The sequence below is a fragment of the Enhydra lutris genome, unplaced genomic scaffold (genome assembly GCF_002288905.1).
Source record: "Enhydra lutris kenyoni isolate GAN:26980312 unplaced genomic scaffold, ASM228890v2 scaffoldscaffold2, whole genome shotgun sequence".
NCBI lineage: Eukaryota > Metazoa > Chordata > Mammalia > Carnivora > Mustelidae > Enhydra > Enhydra lutris.
In genome coordinates this window covers 15,450,973-15,477,911 of record NW_019154086.1, presented here as the reverse complement: position 1 = coordinate 15,477,911, position 26,939 = coordinate 15,450,973, and the positions used below count along the sequence as shown (strand labels likewise).

At 35.4% G+C, this 26,939-nt stretch overlaps 1 protein-coding gene across 2 annotated transcripts in view; it reads left to right on the top strand.

Moving 5' to 3' along the window:
* Positions 1–26,939, top strand: part of LOC111148153 (N-acetylated alpha-linked acidic dipeptidase like 2) — a 1,315,835-nt gene that overhangs the window by 958,680 nt on the left and 330,216 nt on the right. For both annotated transcript variants that reach the window (XM_022504603.1, XM_022504596.1), the window contains 2 exons: positions 4,282–4,425; positions 25,156–25,248. In XM_022504603.1, the coding sequence (XP_022360311.1) occupies positions 4,282–4,425; positions 25,156–25,248 (237 nt within the window). The remainder of the gene's footprint in view (positions 1–4,281; positions 4,426–25,155; positions 25,249–26,939) is intronic.

The following is a 26,939-nucleotide window of genomic DNA, read 5'->3' as shown; positions in this document are numbered from 1 at the left end:
AGAGCTAAGAGGTAATGTCACTTCTTTTCTGTATGGTGTCCTTTCCATCAGGTACACAATCTGCCTGATTTTCAACACATACCTTATAGTTCATAAATGTGTTTTAAAATATAAATGAATAAAAATGGTGTATGTATTTGCTCTTATTCAAAGCCTCTTAATAATGCAAGAAAATAAAATTCTCAGCTCTTTTTCAATAAATGAGTTAAAAAATAACATTTAGCCATAATTTAATCTTAGTATACTATAAAGTCCTACTTTTACTATCTGCTCTCAAAAGTGAACTGTTTGTCAAACTTCCATTAAGCTGAAGGTGAAAAATTAATGAACCACTTCAGATATTTCAAAACTAATGCAAGTCTATTAGTCATTCAGAAAAAAAAAAAAAGGCAAAGATTTAAATACATTCAATTAGGGTTTAGGGTTCACTCATATTTAACTCTTAAATATATTGTTTCATATGCCTGATAGAGAATTATAGAAAAAATGCAATTATTGATTGTTTCATTAACAGATAAATACATCTCAGATTATTTTAATTATGGAGATAGTCTTTTTTTTTTTTCACACAAAAGATAATGTTACAGCAAAGTTAACCAGTGAGTTGATGGGGATAGATTTTTTTTTTTTTTAAAGATTTTATTATTTATTTATTTGACAGACAGAGATCACAAGTAGGCAGAGAGGCAGGCAGAGAGAGAGAGAGAGAGAGAGAAGAGGAAGCAGGCTCCCTGCTGAGTAGAGAGCCCAATGTGGGGCTCGATCTCAGGACCTGAGATCATGACCTGAGCCGAAGGCAGAGGCTTTAACCCACTGAGCCACCCAGGTGCCCCGTCTTCAAGGAATTTAGAGTTTAAAGAGGAGAAACAAGGTGATAAAGTGATAAGTATGAAATGTAAATGCTAATGTTAATTAGAAACGACAAACACTACAAAAAAGCGCAGAAATATCATATAGTAAGAAGAGGGCAACAGAGAAAGCTTCGTGTAGAAAGTGGCTTTTGAGTTGGGTTTCGGAGGAAGTGTGAAGTTCAGACAGTATGATGCAGGCGATTAGCTAGTAAAGGGAAGGGATGGCTTTTGCAACAACATGGAGGGCGTACTTCGCAGACTATGTGGGAGAACAGCTTATCTGTTAGCATAAAATGTATGGAGACGAACGGTAGGAAATAACCTTCACACTACAAGGTCTGAGATTGTGAAGAGCCTTGAATGGCAAACCAGAGTCCTCCATTTGATCAGGGGAGGGGTGAGATCATGCAGCATTTTAAGAAGTTTCATTTTGTGTTGGTAACGTATCAGGACCTAACGTCCATGAAAAGATCAAAATAACAGATTGCACATTTCTCATAAATACTATCTCACTGTCCCATATGCACTAGAGCTCCTGTAGGTAATGGCCGACAGAGAAAATCCATTCTGTAGTAGAAAATCAATCTTCTCAGAGTACGAGGGGTATATTGGAGCTTTCCAGCTGGTGTGTTGAGGGACACCATCTATGCCGTGAGATATTAACCACTATGGCTCCGGGTGCAACCTGGAGCAGCAGAGACTTCAGGGCTGGTCACCTGAGGCTGACAACAGCTTCCTTGAGGTGTGAAAATTCCCTTCAGTTTTTCTCAGTGAGCTGAATGGCATCTTGTGCCGTGTGAGCCCTGCAGGGCCTGGCTTGGGGGCATGCAATGTCCACCATTGCACAGGCCCCCCTTCAGAAGGGCCACCCTTGATTAAATGCTCTGCTGTTACTGTCTCAAAATTCTTTTTGAACAGGAAACCCCACATTGTCATTTTGCTCTGGGCCCTGCAAATTATATAGCCACTCTTGGTCCTATGACATGAAAATGGCTAGGAAGCAATGAACTACACTGTGGTCAAAATGCACTGTCATATATCCATATAAAAGGGGTTACTGGATTACTCAACCAGCACCGTGCTTACATAACAGAACTGATCCTGAGCTTAAATCTTTATTATTCTTTCTTCAAGCCATGACTGCTATGGATGCCATAGGCTCAAGCTAAATATCATTTTTTTTTTTTTTTTAGCCTTGTGGTTTTCCAGATGATAAATTAAGAAAACACTTCTGTAACATATTTTCTCACTTATAATCTGCCTCCTGGAGCCTGGATACCAGTCTGGTTGAGCTCTGCACCCCCTGCAGTCCTATCAAATTAAATTCTGAGAAAACCTTCGGCAATCGTTTTCCCTAATAAAAGTTCTGAAAAATAAAGCTCTGTGTTCACAGACGTTTTGGCTGCTTGAGAGAGTCATTCCATTGTGTATTTCCTCTCTGAGTCAGTATAAATATATCAGCTGAATACGTATTTTTTTAGTTCTTAAGCACAGTTTGGTTTATTCTCTCCATCCTCTTTACTCTGAGTACTTAGGGATTTTTCTTTTACTTCTGTTACATAGTTTTCTTTCCTTATTTTTATTTAACTTTTGTCTTTCTCCAAGTTAGAGATGAATCTATTCAAATAATTCTACAAAGTTAGTTTACAAAAATCTCATCTTCTCCGCTCCTTCCCTATATTTTCTCTTTCTTCTCTCTCCCAAAGGCAAATGCTCGATTTATTTCAGTACTTTTAGTCATTCCCTGCATTTTATATTTACCTCTCTATGTCAAAAAGCATGTTTATGAGTTGAATTCATTTCTCCAGTTTTATTTATTACCACTATGGATGATAAAGATTTAGTTTGCTTTCACAAGTCTCCATGGGTCATCAACCCCTGACTTGTCCCTTTTTTTTTTTTCCAAGAGTATCACTTTGTGTGTGTGTGTGTATGTGTATGTGTGTGTGTCATTATGTATATTATTATGACTATGTAAATATTATTCACATTGTATGATGATTACATTTCTTTTTTGAACAACTTTCTGCTCCCTCTGAAGCTAAAGGTTGTATACTGGTTAGATTTCTTATTTTTCTATGTATTTAGAAGCTCCTCAGGTGGTAACTGTCTGATCTCTATTGTAAATATTTTCTCAATACATTAGCACACATTTGTTTTTCCATTTTCCTTGTCTTCCTGGAGACGACCCTCCCTGAGCCTCCTGACCTCCTTATTCTTCTCCTCATAAGCTCAGATGCATGTGTGCCCTTTTGGGATTGTCCTTGGCTAAGGGTGCCTACTTGAGAATGGCAAAGTTAAGTTGATTTTTAAATTCTGTATAAGGATGGGGTTTATTGATTGATGGAGTTTAACATAGGATGTCTCTGGTGAGGTGTTTTATTGTAATCTTCCAGATTTTCAGTATTTTTATATAGTCTTCATTGACCTGGTCATATTTACTACAAGTGAACATCCTATTGCCCTACCTAGAAGGAAGGATTCTGGGCACTAAGACAGTAAAACATTTGATGAGTCTCTGCAATTATAAGACCATCCCATTTTAAATATGAGATACCCCCATCTTCACTGTGTCTGGTGTCTCCCTCCCTATTCAGCATTCCCTTGCACTTTTCTGAGGGAGTGGGGGGAAGAATAGGCACTCTTTGATTGAAGGCATGAAGGGAGAACTTCACAATCAGAATTTCATCAAATTCTCCTGTTTCCCCCCTCCTTTACCCATATATATATTTTTTAAGGTTTTATTTATTTATTAGAGAGTGAGAGAGAGAGAGATCACAAGCAGCAGGGAAAGATACAGGGAGAAGCAGACTCCCTGCTGAGCAGGTACACTCCCTCCCCACCCCCCACCCCAGTGTGGGACTTGATCCCAGGTCCCTGGGATCATGACCTGAGTCAAAGGCAGGCACATGACCAACTTAGCCACCAAGGTGCCCTCCTTTACCCATATTTTAATAGGTAGGTGCTGTGACCATTTCCTAAGCCTTTTGGGTTCTATGGTACAAACTGCATTGCTTCTCAGCTTACTCTCTGCTCGCTTAGGTTTTGGTCTCTTTGGGTCTGTTACATCAGTTGACACTTAGGTATCTGCTCTCTGGCTTTTAGAATCTTACTGCTATTGTCCCTTCTCTTGGTCAGCCCTTGTGGATTTACACTCTTTTATTCCTTTGTTGTCATTCCAGTGGAGTCCTGTAGGAGAATGGAAGGAGATGTGTGTACAATCTGCCATCATTCTCTAGGATACATAATAGTATTTGGACTGAAGTACCTCAGATCATCTTTAATAAGTAGAGTATAACTAAGGAATAAACAAATGAACTCAGATAAGCATATGGTCCATATTTTAAATGGACATTTATAAAAAATGTCTTTTGAAGTGTTTTTAGTTTCTGTTGGCTAAGGTTTCTGTTCCCTTCTCTTTTTGATCCAGATGGAAGCTTTAGACAAAACCGATCAAACCTCACGTCTCTGCTAGTTCAGCCCATCTCGGCGTCTCTCGTTGAGAAACTGATCTCTTCTCCAAACAGCAGAACCAAAACCGGTGTCTGTAGCCCTCTAGAACTTCCAAATAATGGTAAAGTATTTCATGTCTTTCTGTGTATTGTATAGTTTTTGTAAGGACCGGGATCATTTTTAATCTCTTGAATTGATATGTTTAGAATTATTCCTAAAAAAAAAAAAAAGAAAAGAAACACATTTATTTTTTGATGAGGTGAGCATTTATTTCTCATCTGTGGCTCTTTAAGGGACATTTTTGGAAAGTAATTTTGATAAAGACTGAGAGTTGATCAAACTGAGAGATTTAAAAAAAAGGGGAGAAGCAGGAAGCATTTTAAACCGTAGCAAAGAAAAGCAGCTTTACAAATAAAGCATTTTGTACATTCACGAAAATCTGCTTAACAGAGCTTCCTCATTTCAGCTTCAGCAATCTGCTTGGCTGCCAAGATTCTGTGGATAGCAGTCAGCTATCTGGGGTATGAAGTCTTTTAGTAGAAAGCATTAAACCTAATTCCTGCGATTGACTAAAAAATCCCTGTGTCTTTACGCATCATTGCCTGAGAGATGCCTCTTGCACCACGGAGCGGTTTGTCTGGCCTTGTTGGAACACACCGGCTAAAACTGAAGTAGTTAAGCTGCCTGTGTGGGGTGCGAGCCACAGGCTGCATCTTACGTCTGCCTCCAGCCGCAGCATTAGGATCCTGACAAAGAGACTCTCTTTACATACTGTTCAATTTGGATCTAGTCGTTGTAAAATTCAACAGAGGACTCTTGTTTCTGCATCCAGACCTGGAGGCTCAACGACCCAGATTTTATCTCTTCTGCTTTTCTCTTGACAACAAAAGCATTAAAAAAAAAAAAATGTTTTGAAGACACCTAAAAAGAAACCCCAAACCTGAATACATACAGGATTGCCCTCTGTTAGAGAGGCGTGCATACTTTTCAAAGCCCAATCAATTGAGTGCCTCCTAAACTGATCATTGATTGAGCCACTAGGATATATGGAAAACACTGATAAGCCTCAGTCCTCAAAGCTGGAAAGAAGAAGTCTTTGAGGAGCTTTTTGTTTTGTTTTGTTTTATTGTCTTTTATTTTGAGCCTTACAAATTGATCTTGGACTCTATTAAAATATGTGAAGAATGCTATCATAATACTTTAGTTGTAAGGAAAACTCTGGACTTCTAAGATACCAGATTTAATTAACTGGTTATTTCAATAAATATTCAGAGCCCCTGATGTGGTTCAGCCACTGTCCTGCTCTCAGTAAGCTAATAGTCCACGTACTGGCTCCATGACTGCTCATACAGCATCATACAGCTGCTATTTCTGGATCTACAGAAGGCTATCTAACCTAGTATCTCAGATTGACCTGAGAATCAAGTTATGATATATGTCTCAGTACTTTTGCATACTGTAAAATGTTATATTAGCATTTGTCTTTCTAACCAAAGAACTTTATCAGTTTCCTCCATGGTATGTTAAATGTCTGTTTAATAATGTCATAGCTAAGCAAAATGGCACCCCATAGCTATATCTTTACAGTAAGTTACAACATGTATAAAGCTTAGAAGAAAAAATGAGATGTGCACTGAAACCTGTTTTACAACTCCATTTTTTTTTTTAATTTTATTTATTTGACAGAGAGAAATCACAACTAGGCAGAGAGGCAGGCAGAGAGAGAGGAAGAAGCAGACTCCCTGCGGAGCAGAGAGCCCGATGCGATGCGTGGCTGGATCCCAGGACCCTGGGATCATGACCTGAGCCAAAGGCAGAGGCTTTAACCCACTGAGCCACCCAGGTGCCCCTACAACTCCATTTTTAAAAAAGCAACAAGAGGGGCGCCTGGGTGTCTCAGTGGGTTAAGCTTCTGCCTTCAGCTTAGGTCATGATCTTAAGGTCCTGGGATCAAGCCCCACATCGGGTTCTCTGCTTGGTGGGGAGCCTGCTTCCCCCTCTCTCTTTACCTGCCTCTCTGTCTACTTGTAATCTCTCTCTGTCAAATAAATAAATAAATACAATCTTTTTTTTTTTTAAATACAAGATAAGCCTGCTTTTGTAAGGAATTATGCCATATCAAATTTTCCTCATGGATATAGTAGCTATTATTGTTTTTAGAAAAATTTGTAGATGTGGGTGTTTCATGTTTAATAGGCACTCCTTTCATCATCTTTTTAAGTACAGGGTATTACATTTAGATTTCCCAAATAGTGATGGAGCAGTCTGAGTTGTTAAATTTAAATGAATCTTAAACGTAGGGTAACAAGCCTCTACCCATAATGTTTTGGATAATAATACTTATGATAGCCAAGATAAATTAATTAACTTTTAAATTTTCTCATAAACACATAAATACATTATTTGCTCATTCTTATATATATCAGAATGGGACATGGAAAGGATACAGAATGAAATGCTATATTTTGGAGCAATAAGAGCAATGCTTATAGTTTATAGAATAAAAAATAATTTAAAACATAGTTATATCTTATTGTGGAATTTTCTTTTTCTTGAGCCTCAGTGTAGGAAAATTTTCACAGAGAAGTTAGGCAGGAGTACATTAAAAATATGTGTACAAATCAACTAATTATTTATTATACCCATTTAATCCTTTGTATATAACAAATCCAAATTCTTTATCATCTAGGAAAGAGTATAGTGGAATTTTAACATCTATTTGCCACCCCCCCCCACCTTTGGAATGGTTGCCAACACTTCCCAGTAGTGTGAATATGTTTGGCCACATCCCAGGCTCTAGAAATAGATCCTCATTAGCTCAAGTCTATTGGCATATCACAGGATGATCTTGGCCAAACAGTGCCAAGACTTGATTTCTGGAATTTATTTGAGCAATGACTCACTTTAACAATATAGCTGAAAGAAAAAGCCTTTAGCCTTTTTGGTAACTTCTTTGGAACCTTGAGAGTATAGCCTACCTGAAAATGGACCAACACAAGGAAGGTACAAGTGAATAATGGGGGGAGAGGGAATAGAAAATCTTCTCCACATCATCCAAGCCCTAAAGCTTTGTCTGAAGCCGAACCAACTGAACTAGCCATGTATATGAGTCAACACATCCCCTGCCCACCCCCCCTTTTGTTTTCCAATCTATGTTGGATTTTTAGTTTCTTGCAAAAAAAAAAAAAAAAAAGCTACCTAACTAAAACAGGTCGTAAAACTTAAAGAAGCAGGAAAAAAGGTCTTGATATAGCAAGACCTATATATATATATATATATATATATACACACACACACACACACACACACACAAATGGGTTGATCAGATAACTGCCTATTGACTGTATTTTATTTTCCTTGATCTTGTCTTACTTTTTGTAGGCCTTACCTGTTGATCTAATATGTTATCAGTCTTTGTCCTTGAGAATCAACCAAAACATAGGAATTTGAGTTTTCAATTATCAGTCTGAGTTTGTGGTTAAAAACGATGAATATAGTGGAAAATGTGAGGGGGAAGCTTAAAATCCATGAACTTAAGGCAAAAATTTAAATGAATTGAGTTAAAAGAAACATCTTTAATATGCTTGATGAATCACTTTTGATGAATAGAAAAATGGCTATTTCTGTGTGTCATCAGTGATGACGAGTTTTTACATAAGTAAATTTGGATCATCTCTTCAAATGGAGAAATAAATAAATAAATATATAATTTCCCTGTTCAGAATTTTATATATTCTTTGATGAAATTTACTTTAATTAGAATAATATAGTGAGGTCTGTTATTTCTTATGTATTTTGAATATTTATATTTCTAATTTATTAACAGTTACTTAAAAGTACTCATTATCATTTCTTGAGTAGAGATTTAAAAAGATGTATTAAACATATTGTCCAAAAATTGAAGTTAAACTAGAATCTATTGGCAAATAACAAATTTTAGCTTTTCAGGAAATATTCACTAACAAGAAATGTTATTAGTACAGTTGAATTCAGCATATTTTTTGTTACATACGAAACTAATCAACCTGTTCAGAGTAGCCCTAACATTGCTACATGTGAGAAGATCCAGGAGTACATTTTGTTTTTCTGGTTAAAAAGTGTCTCAGTAGATACATCAGGCAAATAATAGAGTGGTGTGGAAATGATATGATATGGCCTTTTTGTGCTCTAGGAAAAATAATTCCTCAGAAGGCCTAAAAAGAAAATATAATAAAATTGCAAACTTGCAATTTTAATAGAATTATTGAATTCTATTAAATTCTAAAAAAATTTCCTCCACAGCCATGAATGTGGAGGAAAGTATTTGGAAGAACATGTGAAAATTTTAATTTGTCTAGACAACTTCTATGTAGTATGCATATAGATACAGTGGCCACTTTTTATTCCAAAAATTCAGTGAGTTAGAATACTTTTGCAATCAGTGTCATGACAAATGTTAGAAGTCACTAAACTGTGCAATGGTGACACCCCAATTTTATGGCTCTTCAAGCAGCGAGTTGCACTGTGATCCTAGGAGTCTGAGCTGGAAGCTGATAACAGAGTAATCCGTAGAACTAAAGATCAGCCTTCATGAGCTCCCAGTCTGAAGTCCTTGGACAAAAGGGAAAAAAAGCTTCAGAAATGACTTTGAAGGACTACTCATCAAGGGTCTTAAACAGAGTGAACATAGGTGGGAAACCTATTGTCCAAAGTCCACAGAAAGTACAGTCAATTCTCTGTTTCCTAGGGAGTGCAGGTTGGGTTTACCAAGGGTGACACAGATCTGTCATTCACCCAGAACTTCTCATGTTTCCAGCTTTCTGTCTTGACAGTTTTGATTTTCAGAAATGATTCAACTTAGATTCAATCTAGAGTTATGTTTGTTTGTTAAAAGATGTAAAGACAACCTGAGATGTACACTCTTTAGCAGAATTAGTTTAACAAGTTTTTTCTGATTTCCAGTGTTTCTAGCAGTTTTTATTGTTTCCTGTATTCTTGTCATATAATTTCTCAAAAACCTGTTGCTTCTTTCAAATTACAAAATCTTCAGCTAAACGTCATAGCTGATGTATGTGATAAACTCCATTAGAGCATACCCTATCCTTATAGTTTGATGGTCCTCTTTATGCCGTGGGCTAGTTGAGGAGTGCATTTCTGGTTGTATATCCTGCTATTTCCTTCATGTATCCAATATTTCTCCCTAACATTATATTTAGTATTATCCAAACATGTCTTTAAGTTTGTGTCTCTAAGTTGAAAAGCCTCTGTCCTCTAAAGCTCCATGCAAATGCCATGCTCCCCATGTTGGAGGTAGCACCTCCTGAGTTTCTCAGCCTTGCTTTAGGCACTTGTATGCTGCTTGGAAGAATATAACATTCTTCTGAGCTAGAGTATAAGCAACTTCAATTTTCTTTTCTTTTTTTTTTTTAATATTTTATTTATTTATTAGCGAGAGAGAGAGCAGAGGGAGAGGGAGAAGCAGACACCCTGTTGAGCAGCAAGCCTGACACAGGGCTCAATCCCAGGGTTTTGAAGTGATGACCTGAGAAGGCAGACGTCAACCGACTGAGCCACCCAGGCGCTCCTTCAGTTTTCATTAGAATGTGTTGTGGTTCTCCAAGGTTTCCTTTATTTCCCAGTGTTTTATGAGTATTTGGAAAGAGTGTGTACTCTTTTGTCAGGCATACAGTTCTATGCTCACTCAAACTAGGCACCATACTCAAGTCATTCAAATTGCCTATATCTTATTATTAATGTTAAAATTGCCTTCTATATGTATAGATTTCTCTATTTTATCTTGTAGTTCTGTTGATTTTTGATTCATACATTTTAAGGTCATTTCTTAGGTGTTTGTAAGTTCAAATGCAACACATCCTCCTGGTTGGTTGAAACAATTATCAGATGAAGTGATCTTCTTTATATTTTTTAAATTTCTTTTTCTTCTTTGTATTTTTAATGTGCATTTTAAAATTTGATTTGGTTTGACATTAATTTAGCCTCAGTAGCTTTTTTTTTCTCTTTCTCACTATCCAGCTTTCTATATATTTCTCTTTTAGCATCTCTTCTTACTAGCAACTAGTTTGTATTTTGTTAAAGTAAATTCTACTTAACTCATGACCCTGAGATCAAGAGTCACATGCTCTACCAGCTGAGCCAGCCAGGCTCCCTACAACTACTTTGTATTTTAAATACAATCTGATTATCTTTTAGCTGAAACTTCCAGTTTATTACATTTAAAGTGATTATTAATTTATTTATGCTTCCATATTTTTATCTGAATTTGGGTTTCTTCCTTGTACCACATATTATGTTTTACTTTTGTTTTATTTCTCTCATTAGATTTAGGTTATTTTTTCATTATATTTTTTCCTTTATAATTTTAGCAGCTATAAATACTTTTTGTATTCTTTTAGAGCTACCCTAGAATTATAGCTTTTTAAATATCCTTTTTCCGGGCACCTGGGTGGCTCAGTGGGTTAAGGTTCTGCCTTCAGCTCAGGTCATGATCTCGGGGTCCTGGGATCAAGCCCCGCATCCTCTGCTCAGCAGGGAGTCTACTTCCCCCTCTCTCTCCACCTGCCTCTCTGCCTGTTTGTGATCTCTCTCTGTCAAATAAATAAATAAAAATCTTAAAAAAAATCATTTTTCCTGCTTTGTTCCATGACAGATAACTTCTTTGCTATCTCGTGGGTAGGTGTGGGGAGTGCAGTCATTTAGGAGTCTACTTTATGAGGAAGAATCTCTTTTTGGAACTACCTTCTCTCCAACTTGGGCAGGCCCAGGGCTTTTTCTTCTAAACTTTGCATCTCATAAGGCCATTAAAAGATTCTCTAGGTTCAGTAAATTCCCTCAAGTTGAAAGCAGCTTTATTGTGTTACTTATCTGGGTTCCTATCACAACTTAAATTTTGACGTAGTAATTCCTTACCTTCTAGTTCTTAGATGCTGTTAACAAGATTCATTTTGTACTTTATTCAGCATTGTAAATTACTTTCAGTGGGACAGTTGGTCTGAATATCCTAGCCTGTCCTATTACTATAAAAGAAATTCTTCTCCTCACCATCTATTCATTTCCTGGCAACACATATGGATGACTCACTAAATATACCTAAGTTGGTCAACATAAATCAGGTTGCCATCAGGAAATCAATGACACCCACACTAAAAATGTGCAGTTCAAGGGAGTTTGGCTAAGGGCCTGTGCAAAAGTGTCCATTAGGTAAAGGAAATTGGAAAAGTGATGGTGAAGGGCACCTGGGTCTTTCAGTCAGTTAAGTGGCTGACTCTTGATTTTGGCTCAGGTCATGATCTCAGGGTTGTGACATCAAGTCCTGTCAAGCTCCATGCTCAATAGGTAGTCTGCCTGAGATTCTCTCTCTCCCTCTCCCCCTGCCCAACCCCCCTTTTTTCCTCTCTCTAAAATAAATAAATCTTAAAAGAAAAGTACGGAAAGAAAAGAGAATAAAATAAAGGAAAAGAAAAGAAAAGGTGAACCACTCCAAGTCTAGCAATTCTTACTATCTATAAATGTAAAGGTGCAAGAAGGGAGAGTAGTTAACAGAAACTGGCAAGTCCTTAAGAGGTAGGAGGGGTCAGTCTGCCAGGTGCCTTGGCTTTCAATCAAGGAATGCAGACACTGCCAGCAAGTGACTAGCCAGGGAGGGTGATGGAACACAAGGGCTCTAATCTTTCTCTTACTCAACCTACTGATCACTGTTGATATCTTCTATTGGCTAAACCCAACCTAAAGCCAAGAACAGAGGAGCTAGGTAGATGTTCTCTACAGAGGTCAGCTTCTTGGGGCATGGAGCTAAGTGAAGGATGACAATAGACTTGAATGGCAATATGGGAAATATGCAGTCCAGTTAGTGTTGCAGGTGATTAGTCTGCTAACGAATTTGATAGTTTGTGATTTGTAGAATGGTTTGGTAGAAAAATGTGGAAAATCTGTTAATCAACTTTCACTCTTATAAGGGATACAAAGAAGATAAAAGTCATTTTTTCTGGGGTTCATATTGTTTCAAACATCTTCCTATTTACACAATTTTACTAATTCAAAATAATATTAAACTTTAAATATTTTTCCCAAAATGCATGTAAGTTCATAAGAATGCATCATACACACTTGGGGGGGTGTGTATGTGTGTGTGTGTGTGTCTGTGTCTGTGTAGACTGAGGGATAGCTACTAAACTAAGAAAGGATGTGGTGAAAAGGACCAAGCAAACAGTTTTCATTCAGTATTTTTATGCTAGTCTCACTTTTTTTAGAACAAAAATTTGATATACTAACACAGATTTGGAGATTTTATTTTTCTCTTTAATTTCTATTATTACAAAAACAGTTAATGTTTGCTAAGAGTTAAAAAAGATAAAAAAAAAAAGAGAGAGAGAGATATGAACAAAAACAGGGACGCAAGTTAACACATTCTATATGAGTCATGTTGAGCTTCCATAACAAGATACCACAGAACTGGTGGCTTCAACAACAGACATTTATTTTTCTCACAGTTCTGGAGACTGGAAGCTCCAGGCTCATAGTGCCAACAAAATTCGCTTTCTGATAAGCGCTCTCTTCTTGGCTTGTAGATGGTTGCCTTCTCTGTGTCCTCACATGGACTTTTCTCTGTGCACACATAAAGAGAGTAAGAAACCTGTGGTGCTTCTTTCTCTTTTCTATAAAGACACCAGTCCTATCAGATTAAATTCCCACTCTTAAGACCTCATTTAACCCTTTCTCCTTAAAGACCCTATCTCCAAATACAGCTACACTGAGGGTTAGGGCTTCAACATATGATTTTGAAGATAAATGGTTTAGTCCAGAACACATTCCTAACACCCAGTAATTATCATTATCAATGCTTAATGTAAATCCTTCTAGATTTTTAATATACACATTTAGAAGTTTTGTTTCTTGTTTGTTTTTTTACCAAAAGGAGATCATACTATATATATTATTTCGAAATACATTTATCTAATTAAATATCTCCACTTTTTCATGATAGTAAACTTTATTTAATATATAAAAAGTTTTGCCAGTCATCCAAATTTCTTACAGTGGGTTTATCCAAACCAAGATCCAAGCTAGGCCTACAAATTGCCTCCCTGCTAATCTAGTACAATCCTCTTTTTCTTCTCTTAACACTGAGATCTATAGGATCAAGTTTATTGTCCTGAATGTCCCACATTCTAGATTTGTGGGTTGTTTCCTTGTGATTTTATTTAACTAGTTCTTCTGTCCTTTTTATTTTCAATAAATTTGACATTAATTCTTAAGTTTACTATGAGAAAACTCATTATTGTAATGAGTTTCTTTTCTTTCTTTCTTTCTTTCTTTTTTTTTTTTTTTTTTGGTAGCTGGTGTTATTGTCACTATCCAGGATATGGTAAGACATATAATATCAGATGAGGTGGGACATAGTGGACCTAACTGAGTCTTAGGATTAGAAGTTGTATCAGTGTCTTGTGCAGAACTCTTTTTTTCTTTTTTTTTTTTAATAAAAAGTATTTTATTTATTTGAGAGAGAGAACACATGCATGAAGGGGTTGGTCAGGAAGAGAGCAAAAGGGAGAAGCAGACTCCCTGCTGAGCTTGGAGCTGGGCACAGGGCTCAATTCCAGGATCCTGAGATCATGACCTCAGTCAAAATCAGAAGCTTCACCGATTGAGCCACCTAGGCACCCCTTACTATGTAGAACTCTGGTGTAAAGTGATGTCCCTACAGGACAGACTGAAGTGGAGCTCCTGAGAAAGTTACAATGTGGCTAGAAGAACATAGTATCTGGGGCAGTTCTGATGATATGAGTTTGTATCTCTTGATGTGGGCAGTCCAATGACTTGCTGCCAGTGCATTCTGATTGGTCACCATATATGCTGGATCAGTTCATAAATATTTTGATAAATATTTTGAATAATAAGATCCTTGGTCTAGAGCATGTGATGTCAATCATATAATCAATCAATAATATTGGTTCAGAAAAACGTTGGGCAATAGGGAGATGTCATGTAGAAAAAAGGAGCACTCAGAAAGCTATACAGGCTGTGAGGACATAGAATCCAGAAGCAGTTTATGCTCAGACATTTAGGGAAGCAGTTGGCATTTAGGAAAGATGCTAGCAGTTTATAAAGTCCCAATCATCAGAAGTATGATTCTAGACTTTACTAGTTCCTAGGGTGCAGGGAAATGGAAAAATAAAGAAAACCAATCATAGCCCCAATCCTGGAAGTTCTTTTCTAGAGTCAAGTAGCTAAAAAGAGTCAGGTATAGAGAATGAAATACTCAATTAAAATTAGGAATCCTAGGAAGAACTGTGTTTAAGAAACCAGCAAAAGCCTGTTTACTGGAATTAGGACTCAGAGTTAGCAGCAATTTTTAGTTCTCAAATCTCTCTAAATAAGGTTGGGGTTTTTCCTAGCTATTGGGTCATGCTTACTCACAGTACAGCTGGAGATGAAGCCTTGTTAGTTATGATGAAAGAGATGAGAAATAGTTCAGTCTTCATAATAGCAACAAAAATGCAAGATAGACTTATCACTGGAAAATAATTTCCATAGTATTTTTCTTTGCATGTGATGAAATTAAGGACTAGAGGGAGGCAACTACTTTTATGTTCCAGCTCTGACACTCCTCACCCTATTTGAGTACAAATGGTCTGAGTGGAACACATTTTTGTCATCTCAAAATCTTTTGAACTTCACACATCAAATTTAAAGCTGCCATCCAACTTTGAAGGATGAAAAACAGAAAACATTTGGCAAATGTAAGCTGGAAATGTTATCTTAAAGTAGCAGTACATAGACACATACACATGCATTGACTTTTTAAATAACAAACGGCATCTAAATGTTATCCAGGATTTTCTAATTTCAAGTGTATTTTTTTTTAAATTTTGAAATAAATGCAAACTTTTAGAAAAGTTTCTAGAATAGTACAAAGAAAAATTTTTTTCCCCTCAACTACCCGAGAGCAAGCAACAGACATGACGAACCATCACATCTGAATTCTCCCACAAACGGTGACATTTTCTCTACCCAGACAGCACAACCATCACAATCAGGAATGAAACATTGATACACTCCTACCGTACACTCCAAAGGCCCCATTCAAATTTTGCCAGTTGTTTCAGTAATGACCTAAATAGCAAATGGATCTAAACTAGGGTCATGCGTTCTGAGTTATCAAGTGTCCTATTTCCTTAAGCCTGGAATCGTCTCAGTCTCTGCTTGATTTTCATTTTGCTTTATCATTTTTGAGGCTTACATGTCAGCTATCTGCAGAATGTTCCCTAGTCTGAGTTTAGCTGATGTTTTCCCATGAATAATTTCAGCCTCTGCATCTTTGGCAGTAGTATTACAAAGTGAGACTGTTTTTTCCCCATTGCTGATATCAGTTTGTCCCATTACTGGTAATGCTAATTTTGATAATTCAATTAAATTAATAAAAAAATCTGTGAGGGCTTCTCCTTGAAGTTACTATTTTTTTTTTTAAGATTTTATTTATTTATTTAACAGAGAAAGATCACAAGTAGGCATAGAGGCAGGCAGAGAGAGAGGAGGAAGCAGGCCCCCTGCTGAGCAGAGAGCCAGATGTGGGGCTCGATCCCAGAAGCTTTAACCCTCTGAGCCACCCAGGCGCCCCTGAAGTTACTATTTTAAAATCTTTTCTTTTACAATTAGCAATCATTTGAAATCATTGCAAACATCCTGCTCACACCTCCTCTGAGGTCTACCCACTAGTTTAAATGTTTATTTTTGCTTTATGTCCAATTAGTAGTGGTGACACTCCAAGTTCATCTCCCTTCTGCTTCTATTAGTTGATATTCTACTGTAAAGAAGAGCTCTCTTTCCACTTTGGGTGTTTATTTGTACATATAGTATCTGTTAATTATATATAATTAGAATTTATAGCCCTAATTTATTTAATGGGTTTTAATTCAGTACTACTTTTTTTCTTTTTCCTTTGGATACTCAAATTGTTCCAGGTCAGCCCAAAATATCACCTTTAACCTAGGTTCTGTCTATTGGCATATTCTCATTATTCTTTGAAAATTACCTTCGTTTTTGGTGTCATGTTGTTTCTGACAAACTTGTTATTAATCTGATTCTGGATTTTTTGTTTCGTTTTTGTTTGTTTGTTTGTCTTATGAGTGATCTGCTTTTCACACTGGGAAGTTTCAGAATTTTTCTCTATGTCTTTCATGCTTTTAAACTTCATTATAAAATATATAGATGTGGGCCACCTGGGTGGCCTAATCAGTTAAGTGTTTGCCTTAATTCCTGCATCGGGCTCCTTGCTCAGTGGGGAGACTGCCTCTCCCTCTGCCAGCTGCTTCCCCTGCTTGTGCTCTCTCTCTCTCTGTGTGTGTGTTAAACAAAATCTTTAAAAAAACAAAAACAAAACAAAACAAAAATCAAATAAAATATATAGATGTAACTTTCCCTTTTTCTGGAAGAATATTATTTCTTTAAATATTTTCTCTCTTCTATTTATTTTTCTTCTTCTGATATTATTTCTAGAAATCCTATTTCTATCCGCCATGAATTTTAATTGTACTTCCCTATTTTCTCTCTTTATACTTTTCTGCGATTTCTAGAAAAATATTCATCTGGCATAGCTCTTAAATTCAATTGTCTGTCATATCTATCTATTACTTACCATCTCTACTCATCCTATTGTCATATTTCTTTTAATTATTTTATTTCCTTAACTATTATTTCTTCTTTTTAAAATGGTTTTTGGTTATTTCTTTTTGCTAATGGATCCCCTTCTATTCTTGTATTTAATTATAATGCTTATTTTTAAATTCATGTGTTGTGTGTATCAGTATGTTTACTTTAGGTATTATATATGTTCATCATGTTTCTTTTGTGTGGTTGTAGACCCTCACAACCAGATATCTAGGGTTCTAGTCTGGGAATTTATGTTGCTCTGGAAGTATTAGCTACCCTCTTATAGATTACAGGAGGGCAGAACCAAGTCAGACCCCAATTTATATCTTTCTGGGTTATCATAATGGGAGTCATCATGTCCCCAGATACTATGGCACTAGTCTAAACCTCTCTCATTTTCTGAAAGTTCCCCAGGCAACCTCAGGTTTCAGGGATTTGGTATTAAAAGATGGAGCAATAGGGAGAGAAGTCCCCTTGTGTTTTAGTTCCCAACACTCTGGGAACTGCAGGAGAAGAATAAATATCCAAGTGTTCAGGTTTGTTCAAGCCTTTTTACAACAGTATTTCACCACGGCGGACCCTGGGAGGCCTTCATAACCCAGTTTTTGTTTCATTTATTTATCTCTCCTTTTTACTATTTTGTCTGTAAACCCACATTTTTTTATTTAAGTTAGTCATTATCTATATCTCTTGGTATTCTATTTTTTCATGTATAGGCTATCCATGTCTCTACATATTACTTTTACATTTTAATGGGCACACATTTTATCACAATTTTCTAAGCCATTTCCCTGTTTGGGATATTGGGCTGTTTTTTGTAATTGCTATTATAGATTATACTGGGAAGAATTAAATTATTCTTGTAGAATAAATTACAGACTACAGAATTACTATTGTTATTGCTATGAAGAGAAATATTGCCTTAACAATGGGTTGTTTGAATTAGCAATGCCAACAGCAATAGATGTGTCATGAGAGTTTATCCAAAGTTTTGCTGACATTCATGTTAAAAATGTAATGTGATCGTGGTGCTGCTTCTCGTGAAGGGAAACAGACTATGCATATTTGTTTTCAGATAATGGGCATGGAATATCATAAAATGTTATATATTAGGGTCAATATCATGTATGGGGATGCAAACAAATGGATGAAAAAGCTATTTTTGCTATATTAGATATTATGTCCATCTGATCCTTGCGTAATGATACATAAGAAGATCCTTCTGTCAGTTGGGAGGATCCAGTGTAAACATAGCCTCCTTCTCTGAGCAAAATATTGTCTTTACTTTTTCAGATATCTGTGTATCTTCTAATAGGAAGAGGACAGGAAAAAATATTTGAAATGCTTCCATACAAATGTTGAGGATGCTATGAAATGCAAAAAAAAAAAAAGAAAAGGCATTTTAAAAAGCAACTATTAAAAAAGTCAAATATTCTGAAGCAAAAATGAAGATGGAACAAAAAATCAGAGAAATAAGCAAAAGAGTTTGCCCTGTGGTTTCCTGGTGTTGGGAAGTTATGTATTCTGGTAACTTAGAGTGGGAATATAGCAATACATGAGGACAGAAGACAGTTATATACCTATAGGGAGCAGGAAGTTGTAACTAGCATTCATATATAATAGCAGGACCATGGGGGTAGTAGGAAGACTGGAAAGGAACTCACCCACTGGTGGAGGAAAGCTTTCTTTTATCTGAGCTCTGGATGAAAAAAAAAAAAATCTGTATTTAGAAATCAAAAACTCTAGCTCAGAATTTCCACTACTATTGTAATACAGAAACTGCAAGCCAAGAAATTTACATAAAAATTGTCCCCAAGCCAGAGATGCCCCAGCATGCCTGGCAAAAGTAAATGCAATGCTGGGAAAATATATATTGGAGAAACACTAAGCAAAAGAATGATGGAATAATCTTAATATCAGAGGAGAGGTGGGGAGGAAGAGTTTAAGAAAAAAATTGGCATAGAGAAGATGTAAAGAATAATTGTTCTACATATTCTATATAGAAATCAGAAAGATATAGCAATTCCCAAATTGAATGCATGAAACTAGTCTAAAAACATGCAAAGAAAAATTTGATAGCATTACTAGGACAACTGATAAAGACAAATCATATGGGAAACTTTTGTCTTGATAAGTTAACTTGTCTTGATAATAGAGAAAATATACAGAATAATTAATGAAGTTATGACCACACACTTTTCTAGCTTGATCTACAGGACATATATATGAGATGCTGCACTCATATGACAGGGAGAACCTATTTTTGTTTGAAACATTTTATTAAAGTATACATTCTCTACCAGATGCAATAACCTACAGGATTACAAAACAAATCTCACATAATATCAAAGAATCAATATCTTACAGACCTTGCTTTCAGTCCATAATTAAGTTAGATACCAACAGTAACACACACCTTGTATTTGAATACTTAAAAAATTATTCGACCTAATGTATTGTATATATTATAGAAAGAATGTTGGGGGAGGGTGGTGCCTGGGTGGGTGACTCTGTCAGTCCAGTGACTGTGACTCGGTTTTGATTCATGATCTCAGGCTCCTGAAATTGAGCCCCCACCTCAGATCACTGGGGAGTCTGCTTGAGCGTCTCTCCTCCTCTCCCTCTCCCTCTTCCCTCTGCTCTTTCTTATTTCTCTTTCCCTCTTTCAAAATAGATAAATGAATCTTTAAAAAAATAACTTTCAAACTAAGAATAGTGTTTAAAAAAGAAAGAATGATAGCAAAAATTCTGAAGTTTAGAATGTAAGATAATAAGAATGTATGTTGAAATTAATATACTACATCTATATAAAAAAATCTGTAGCCTTAAGAATCTGGGTAAAATTGAGCAAAGGTAAGCATAGAACATAATATTGAAGTGGAAAAAATATATAATGAAGATCTAGAAATCCCATTTGAAAATACTAATAAATTAGCTACTTCAAGCAAAACTGATAGAGAAAAAAAAAGATGAGTGAATTAATGTTAGAAAAGACAAAAAAAAAAACCCAACAACCACAACAAACCCAGATATATGGCAGTGATTTTCTTTTTTTTTTCTTCTCTTTCTTAGGTAAGCACAAGAATAGAATGAACAACTAAATGCAGTAAATTTAGAGGAAATAAAGATGTTAAAATTTGAATGTATTTATAACCATTAATATTTATTTGAAAATATTAATGAAATTAAATGTAAATATACATTAAGTGATAATGTACCCTCTTTCCTCACCCCACACATAAATATGAGGACCAAATAGTTTAGGTATGTTTCCTAACACTCCTTTGTAAAATGGATAATCCCTATGCTACATGTAAACTCTTCAAAAATTCAGGAAAAGAAGCAAATATCCCTAAACATTTGGAAGGTTGCGTAATCCAGATACCAAAATCAGATAAGGATAAATGATAAGTAAAATTGTCAGCCAATCTGTTATTTATGCAAATATCCTAAAAAAATACTAGTATACCCAGTTACAAAAATACATATCATGACTAAGTTGAGCTTTTTCTAGGGGTATATGCATTTTTTAACACGGTCAAGTGAGAAGCCTTGCAATTATCTCAAAGAGGATTCAACATCTGTTTATGATAAAATGTGTTTGCAAAGTAAGAACAAAAGTGTTCTTCCTTAATTTGAAAGGGAATTTTTAAGGAAACTATAACAAACATCATTTGTTTGTTTGTTTTTTAAATAAAATCTGAGAAACATTCTTTCTAAAGTGAAGAATACAAAGTAAGGACCAAGGAATAAGGCTCTCATTGCCTTTATTCCAAACTGCACTGGCAATCCTACACAAGATGATAAGAACAATAGTTGAAAGTTGTAAAATTTGAAAAGAATAAATAAAACTCTTCTTTTGGTAATTGTCTAAATTGAAACCAACAAAAATAAAACTCTGTAGATCAAGTAGTACAGTGTATAAGAGATTAACAAGAAGGCACATTGTACAACCAAGGTAAGAAATTAAATACCATGCTTATACACAATAGAGAAAGTTAAAAATATTATATATTGTTATCACAGCAGGAAAATCATAAAAATAAATTTAATAATAATTGTTCAAAACTTTTCTGGAACAAAATATAAAACTTCATTAAAAGACCTAAAAGGCAACTGAAATAGTGAGGCATACAATGTTTATGGACAGAAGACACAATATAGTTTCCTAAATGAGTTCATTAATTTAATTCAGCCCTAATGCAATTCTCAAATGTCTTTAATAAAGAATGTGTGAACAATTGACTATCCATACCACAGAGGTAATATTGAATATCTACTTCACAGTGTATTTTGACTGATTAAAAACTTGAACTTGAAAATTCAATTTTAAAATATTTGAAAAATATTTTCATGATAGTGTTTCTTCCTTTTTTTTTTTAAAAAAGATTTTATTTATTTATTTGACAGACAGAGATCACAAGTAAGCAGAGAGGCAGGCAGAGTGAGAGGGGGGGAAGCAGGCTCCCTGCCAAGCAGGGGGCCTGATGTGGGCTCGATCCCAGAACGCTGGGATCATGACCTGAGCTGAAGGCAGAGGCTTTAACCGACTGAGCCACCCAGGTGCCCCTCATGATAGTGTTTCTTTTTTTTTTTTTAAAGATTTTATTCATTTATCCACTTGACACTCAGAGATCACAAGTAGGCAGAGAGGCAGGCAGAGAGAGAGGAGGAAGCAGGCTCCCTGCCAAGCAGAGAGCGCAACGGACGCGGGGCTCGATCCCAGGACCCTGGGATCACAACCCAAGCCGAAGGCAGAGGCTTTAACCCACTGAGCCACTCAGGCGCCCCATGATAGTGTTTCTTAAACAAACAAACAAAAAATAAAAAAACCCACAAGTACTCAAGGAAAAATAATAAATTATTGAATTTGACTTTATTAATACTTAAAATATAATAAATATCTAGAAAATATAAATCACAAACTGAAAAGTGTTTGTACTACATATAACTAATAAGAGAATAATATTCTAAATAGAAAGAAAAAACACAAAAATACCCCAAATGATAAACAACTCAAAGGAAAATGGTCAAAGAACATAAATAAAAAACTTGGATTATGAATATACATATAAAAAATTGTTGGGGCACCTGGGTGGCTCAATTGGGTCCTGGGATCAAGTCCTACATTGGGCTCCCTGCTCAGCAGGGAGCCTGCTTCTCCCTCTCCCTCTGCCTGCCACTCTGCTTCCTTTCTCTCATTCTCTCTGTCTCAAAAATAAAAAAAAAATAAATAAAATATTTAAAAATAAAAATAAAAAAATTCTGAACCCTACTAGTAATGAGGGAAATGTAAATGTAAATGAGGGAAATGTAAATCTGAACCCTACTAGTAATGAGGGAAATGTAAATTTTTATACCTGTCAGATTGTCAAAATTAAAAATTCTGAGGAGCAACTTCTGTGGACCTATTATAGTTGAAGATACACATATATTATAATCCACAACTTCTAGTTATCTAACTGAAGAAAAAAATGGCACGTATGCAAAAGAAATGTAAAGAAAAACATTTTTTTTTGCCACAATGTAATGTTGAAAATTTAGATATAACCTCCTTAGAGTTCAGTAACACTAGAACATAAACTGGGATTGATCCTATTATCAAATATACTTAGCAGTTTAAATGAATGACTCACATCTACTTACCTTCATGGAAAGTTATGAAAAACATAATGCTAAGTGGAAAAAAAAAGGAGGTAAAATAATTTCTGTCAAATGTCAAAGCCTATAAAAAAGTAGAGTACATTGATTTCTATTTATGTGCCAATGCCCTTGTCTACCCATATTTGCTTATCAATCTCTCAATATTATCTAAATCTATGTAACAAAACCCAAAGTGATTAACATTAACCTTAGGGTAATAACCAAATCTGCAAAATCATATTTGTAACTGAAAAAGGAAAAGAACTAAGAAACTATAGTAAAATAATATCTTAAGACTAGATGTGGATCATCATAGTATGTTGCATTATTTTTTATTCTTTTATAAATATGAAGAATATCTTATAATGAGAGAAATGGAGGCTTAGAGTGAGACTTTATTGTTTAGCTAGAAATGTTATATATATGAAGACCCGGGTTTGAGTCTCAGTTCTGCCCCATGTGTTTTATTCAATAAAGATAATAAAAACTTTCACTTGGTTATTTCAAGAGTCAGTGAGATAAATGTCTATTGTTATAAGTTGTAAGACACTGTATTAATGCAAGGTAATATTCCAAGCAGTAGTGTATATATCTTGTAAGGTTTTCTCACTTCTGAATTAGGGGAGAAAAAAGAATCTTACAAAATCAGAGAATATTTTTTCATCTGCATCTAACTGAAAGATACTCTGGAAATATTTTTTAAAACTATAAAGTAATGTGTCCCTTATTTAAAGCTCACTATCTGGACTATTTGGAACAAATATAGAACATGGAATTAAACATTAAAGACAAACATATGAGGGGCGCCTGGGTGGCTCTGTCAGTTAAGCCGCTAACTCTTGATTTTTGACTCAGGTCATGATCTCAGGGTGGTGAGAGCCAGCAGTGTAGGACTCCGTGCTCTGAGGGGAGTCTGCTTGAGATTCTCTCCTCCCTCTCCCTTTGTCCCACCCTTGCTATCTTTCTATCTATAATAAATAAATAAGCCTTAAAACAAAACAAAACAAAACAAAAAAACCAAATATATGAATCCAACTATGTGATGTTCTGCAAAAAGGAAAACTATGGAGAAATTTAAAAGCTCAGTGGTTGCAAGGGGTTCAATAAGGAGAGGGTAGGGGAAGGATGAAAAGGTAAAGCACAGGAGATTTTTAGGGCAATGAAACTATTCTGTATGATACAGTAATGTTGGACACATGTCCTTTTGCATTTGTCAATATCCATATTATGTGTAACACAAACGGTGAAGCCTAATGCAAACTATGGACTTTAGTTAATAATTATGTATTAATACTGTCTTACCAATGATAATGAATAGATCACCCTAATCAAAGATGTTAATAGGAGCAGGGGAGAGAGATTGGATATTAGGGAGCTTTGAACTTTCCAGTCAATTTTTCTGTAAATCTGAAACTGCTGTGAAAAACCAAGTATATTCATCAAAGCAAACACAAATGCATGACGCTTAAATTAATACCACAGTACTTGGGCTCTAAGCAGATTTCCATTTCTCATATATGAGTTGCTCAGGCATTCTCTCATGACATCCTTACTCCTGTTTTAGTTTTAATTTTAACAAATTCAGGATAATGATTTCCCATTTAAATTGTTAGAAAGGGTACATTCAAGGAAAGAAGAAACTTATTTATTGTAACAATTTTCATCTAGTGAAAAGAAGTGACACTACTGAAGGCCTGTCAGTATAGCTCAGCTACTTTGTATTAGCTGCTTTCTAATTGCCACCCCCACCCCACCCCCAGATAGAATCTCCAGGCTGCCCTTGAACTGCTTCTAGAACCCTCCTACCCACAGACTTCCCAGGATCCATCAAATACAGAATTAATACATGTCACCCCTAAAGGCCTTCAAAGATGGCTTCAGGACTGTGACTGAATCATCTCTGGATTGGTGTCTTTGCCTTATTTGTTGTTGAAATTTTTGAATATCAGGAATGAATACAAGAACTCAAAGAGGCAGAGCAATTAGGAGGAGATTTAGAATAGAAGTGAGAAAGCAACCAATACAGGTGAAAAATGAAGGCTGCAATATTTGGAAATACATATAACTTTAGAAATATTTATTCTTTTCATTTCTGTAATGCTTTACAGTTTTTAATGTGATAACATAATAATGAGTCATACAGGAAAGGTTAAGTTAGCTTCCACATGCTCTTTTTCTGAAGCTAGAAAAGCACTTAAATTTATTTGGAAATAATTTTATCTGATACGTATTTTTTTAAATATGAGTTGTCCACTTCTCCCTGAGATCTTCTGGGTGCTCTCATATTGAACTTCACTGTAGCTCTGGGCTGTGGAGTTTAGGCGGCTTCTTTATAGCTCTGTAGTTCTGTGAGGCCAGAAATGGTAACTTAGTCATCATTGTATCACAAGTACCTAGAACAGAGTTGACACAAAGTATTGAATAGATACTTGTGAAAAGGTGTAACTTTGATTTTCCAGAAAAAATTCTACTGTTTGGAATTCTTTTGTTAATGATATTGAAATTTTTAAGAGGAAAAAGACAGAATATAGGGGGAAAATATTATTATTATTATTTTTTTCAGATGAAAGAATTGTCAACATGCAAGTTCAGACAGTTACAAAATTCAAAACAGTGACTAATGTTGTTGGATATTTAAAGGGCTTGACATCTCCAGGTAAGTAGTACTGAGATTCTGTATGTTTTTATAATCTATTAACCTACAAGAAAATGCTCTATAACAATGTAAGAGTGTAATTAAATGCATTTCCTACTTTAGATGTAACTGGTTCACTCCACTCTAAGAGTGAGTCAGTATGAAACCAAGAAGCAAGTCTTTATTCTCTTTCTTACTTTCTTCAAAAATAAATCAAAGTAGAGAGTATAGGGGAAAACAAAACAAAATTAAATGAGAAAACAGTTTAGATTTGATAAATCGGCATGTACCTCATGAAGAAAAACTACAAAACCAATATTTTTTTGCTTGTTTGTTTGCTTATTCTTCACTATAACATAACCCTTGGATTTTTTACTTTTATCAGGAAAGGACCTTTTAAGAAAGAAAATCTATTAGTTTTAATGCTGTCTTTAAAAAAATAATAAAAGTTTTTATCTCCAAAATCTAATCTTTTAGTGCCAATCCACGTTCTTCCTCTGACCCTTCGTCCATCGACAGTTCTGCTTAATGTCTGCGTGGCTTTAGGTTTTGAAGATGCTAATGAAAAGATCACCTGGCTAAATTTTAAGTAATTTTACTCCTTGCTCTAGGATGTTCATAGCATCTTCAGATAATATCATCAGGCTAAGAAAGTAAAACTAGCTATATTAATTAAGACTCATAACAACACTTCCTAATGCATTGTGAGGCTGAACCACATATTGCTGTCTGAGTGCTTGTCACCCAGGGTAGAATGCGGCAGTCCCGTCTGCACAGTTGGGCCACCTCTGTTAATTTGGTTGGGATATTTACTCCAGTTCTCCTTAGAGAATTACTTTTCTCCACAACTTTAGTCAAATTGACCCCATAATTGATAACCTAGAGAATTTTGAGATCAAGTTTTACATCTCCCCAAGTTTCTTGCCAGCCAACTCTTAGAGAATTAATGGAAGGTTCATATTTTCTCTGTTTTCTTTACAGTAACAATGTTGAACAATCTCTGATTTTAATATCTTTAAATGCAAGATATAAATGGGTTGAGAAATTGTCATGGGCTGCATTTCAACAGATTTTCATCAAGAGAATCTCTAATCGAAGCACCAGCAATATTTATCATCATTGCTACATATACTAGTTTTTATGGAAAAACCAAATTGTGCAAAACTATACTAGTTGGAGGGTAAAAGAACTTTCCTAATTGAAATTCAATATAGAAAAAAATCAATTTCTTAAAATCAATTTACCGGTAGTATTCTGCAGTGTATAATAAGCAAAGCTTCCCAAATTTTGTTTATTTGAATTCTACACAAGAATACTGGCTGTTCATTCACATGATTTTCTTATTTAATGGCTCTGAAAATTAGAAACAATTGTTAAGGCTTTTGGATATGGTTTGTCTAGAATACAGATAATCCCAAGCAGAACTTTCACACATATCTGGGAGATGAGTAAATAAATTTCCTGAGTTTCAACATTTGCAACCACCCTGGATATACCATTAATTAAATTTTGATAAAGTGTTGGCAGATCAGATCCATTGCTGGTTCTAAAATCAGCAGAAAACTAAAATAACTTCATGCAGTGATTTCCCATCAAATAGCTTTCTGATGCCACGAAGTAAAGGAGTAATTCATTTATTCCACACACAAGTAGTACTTATGTGTCAGACACTGTTCAAAAAGCCTTACACTTAGCAACTCATTTAAAACAGA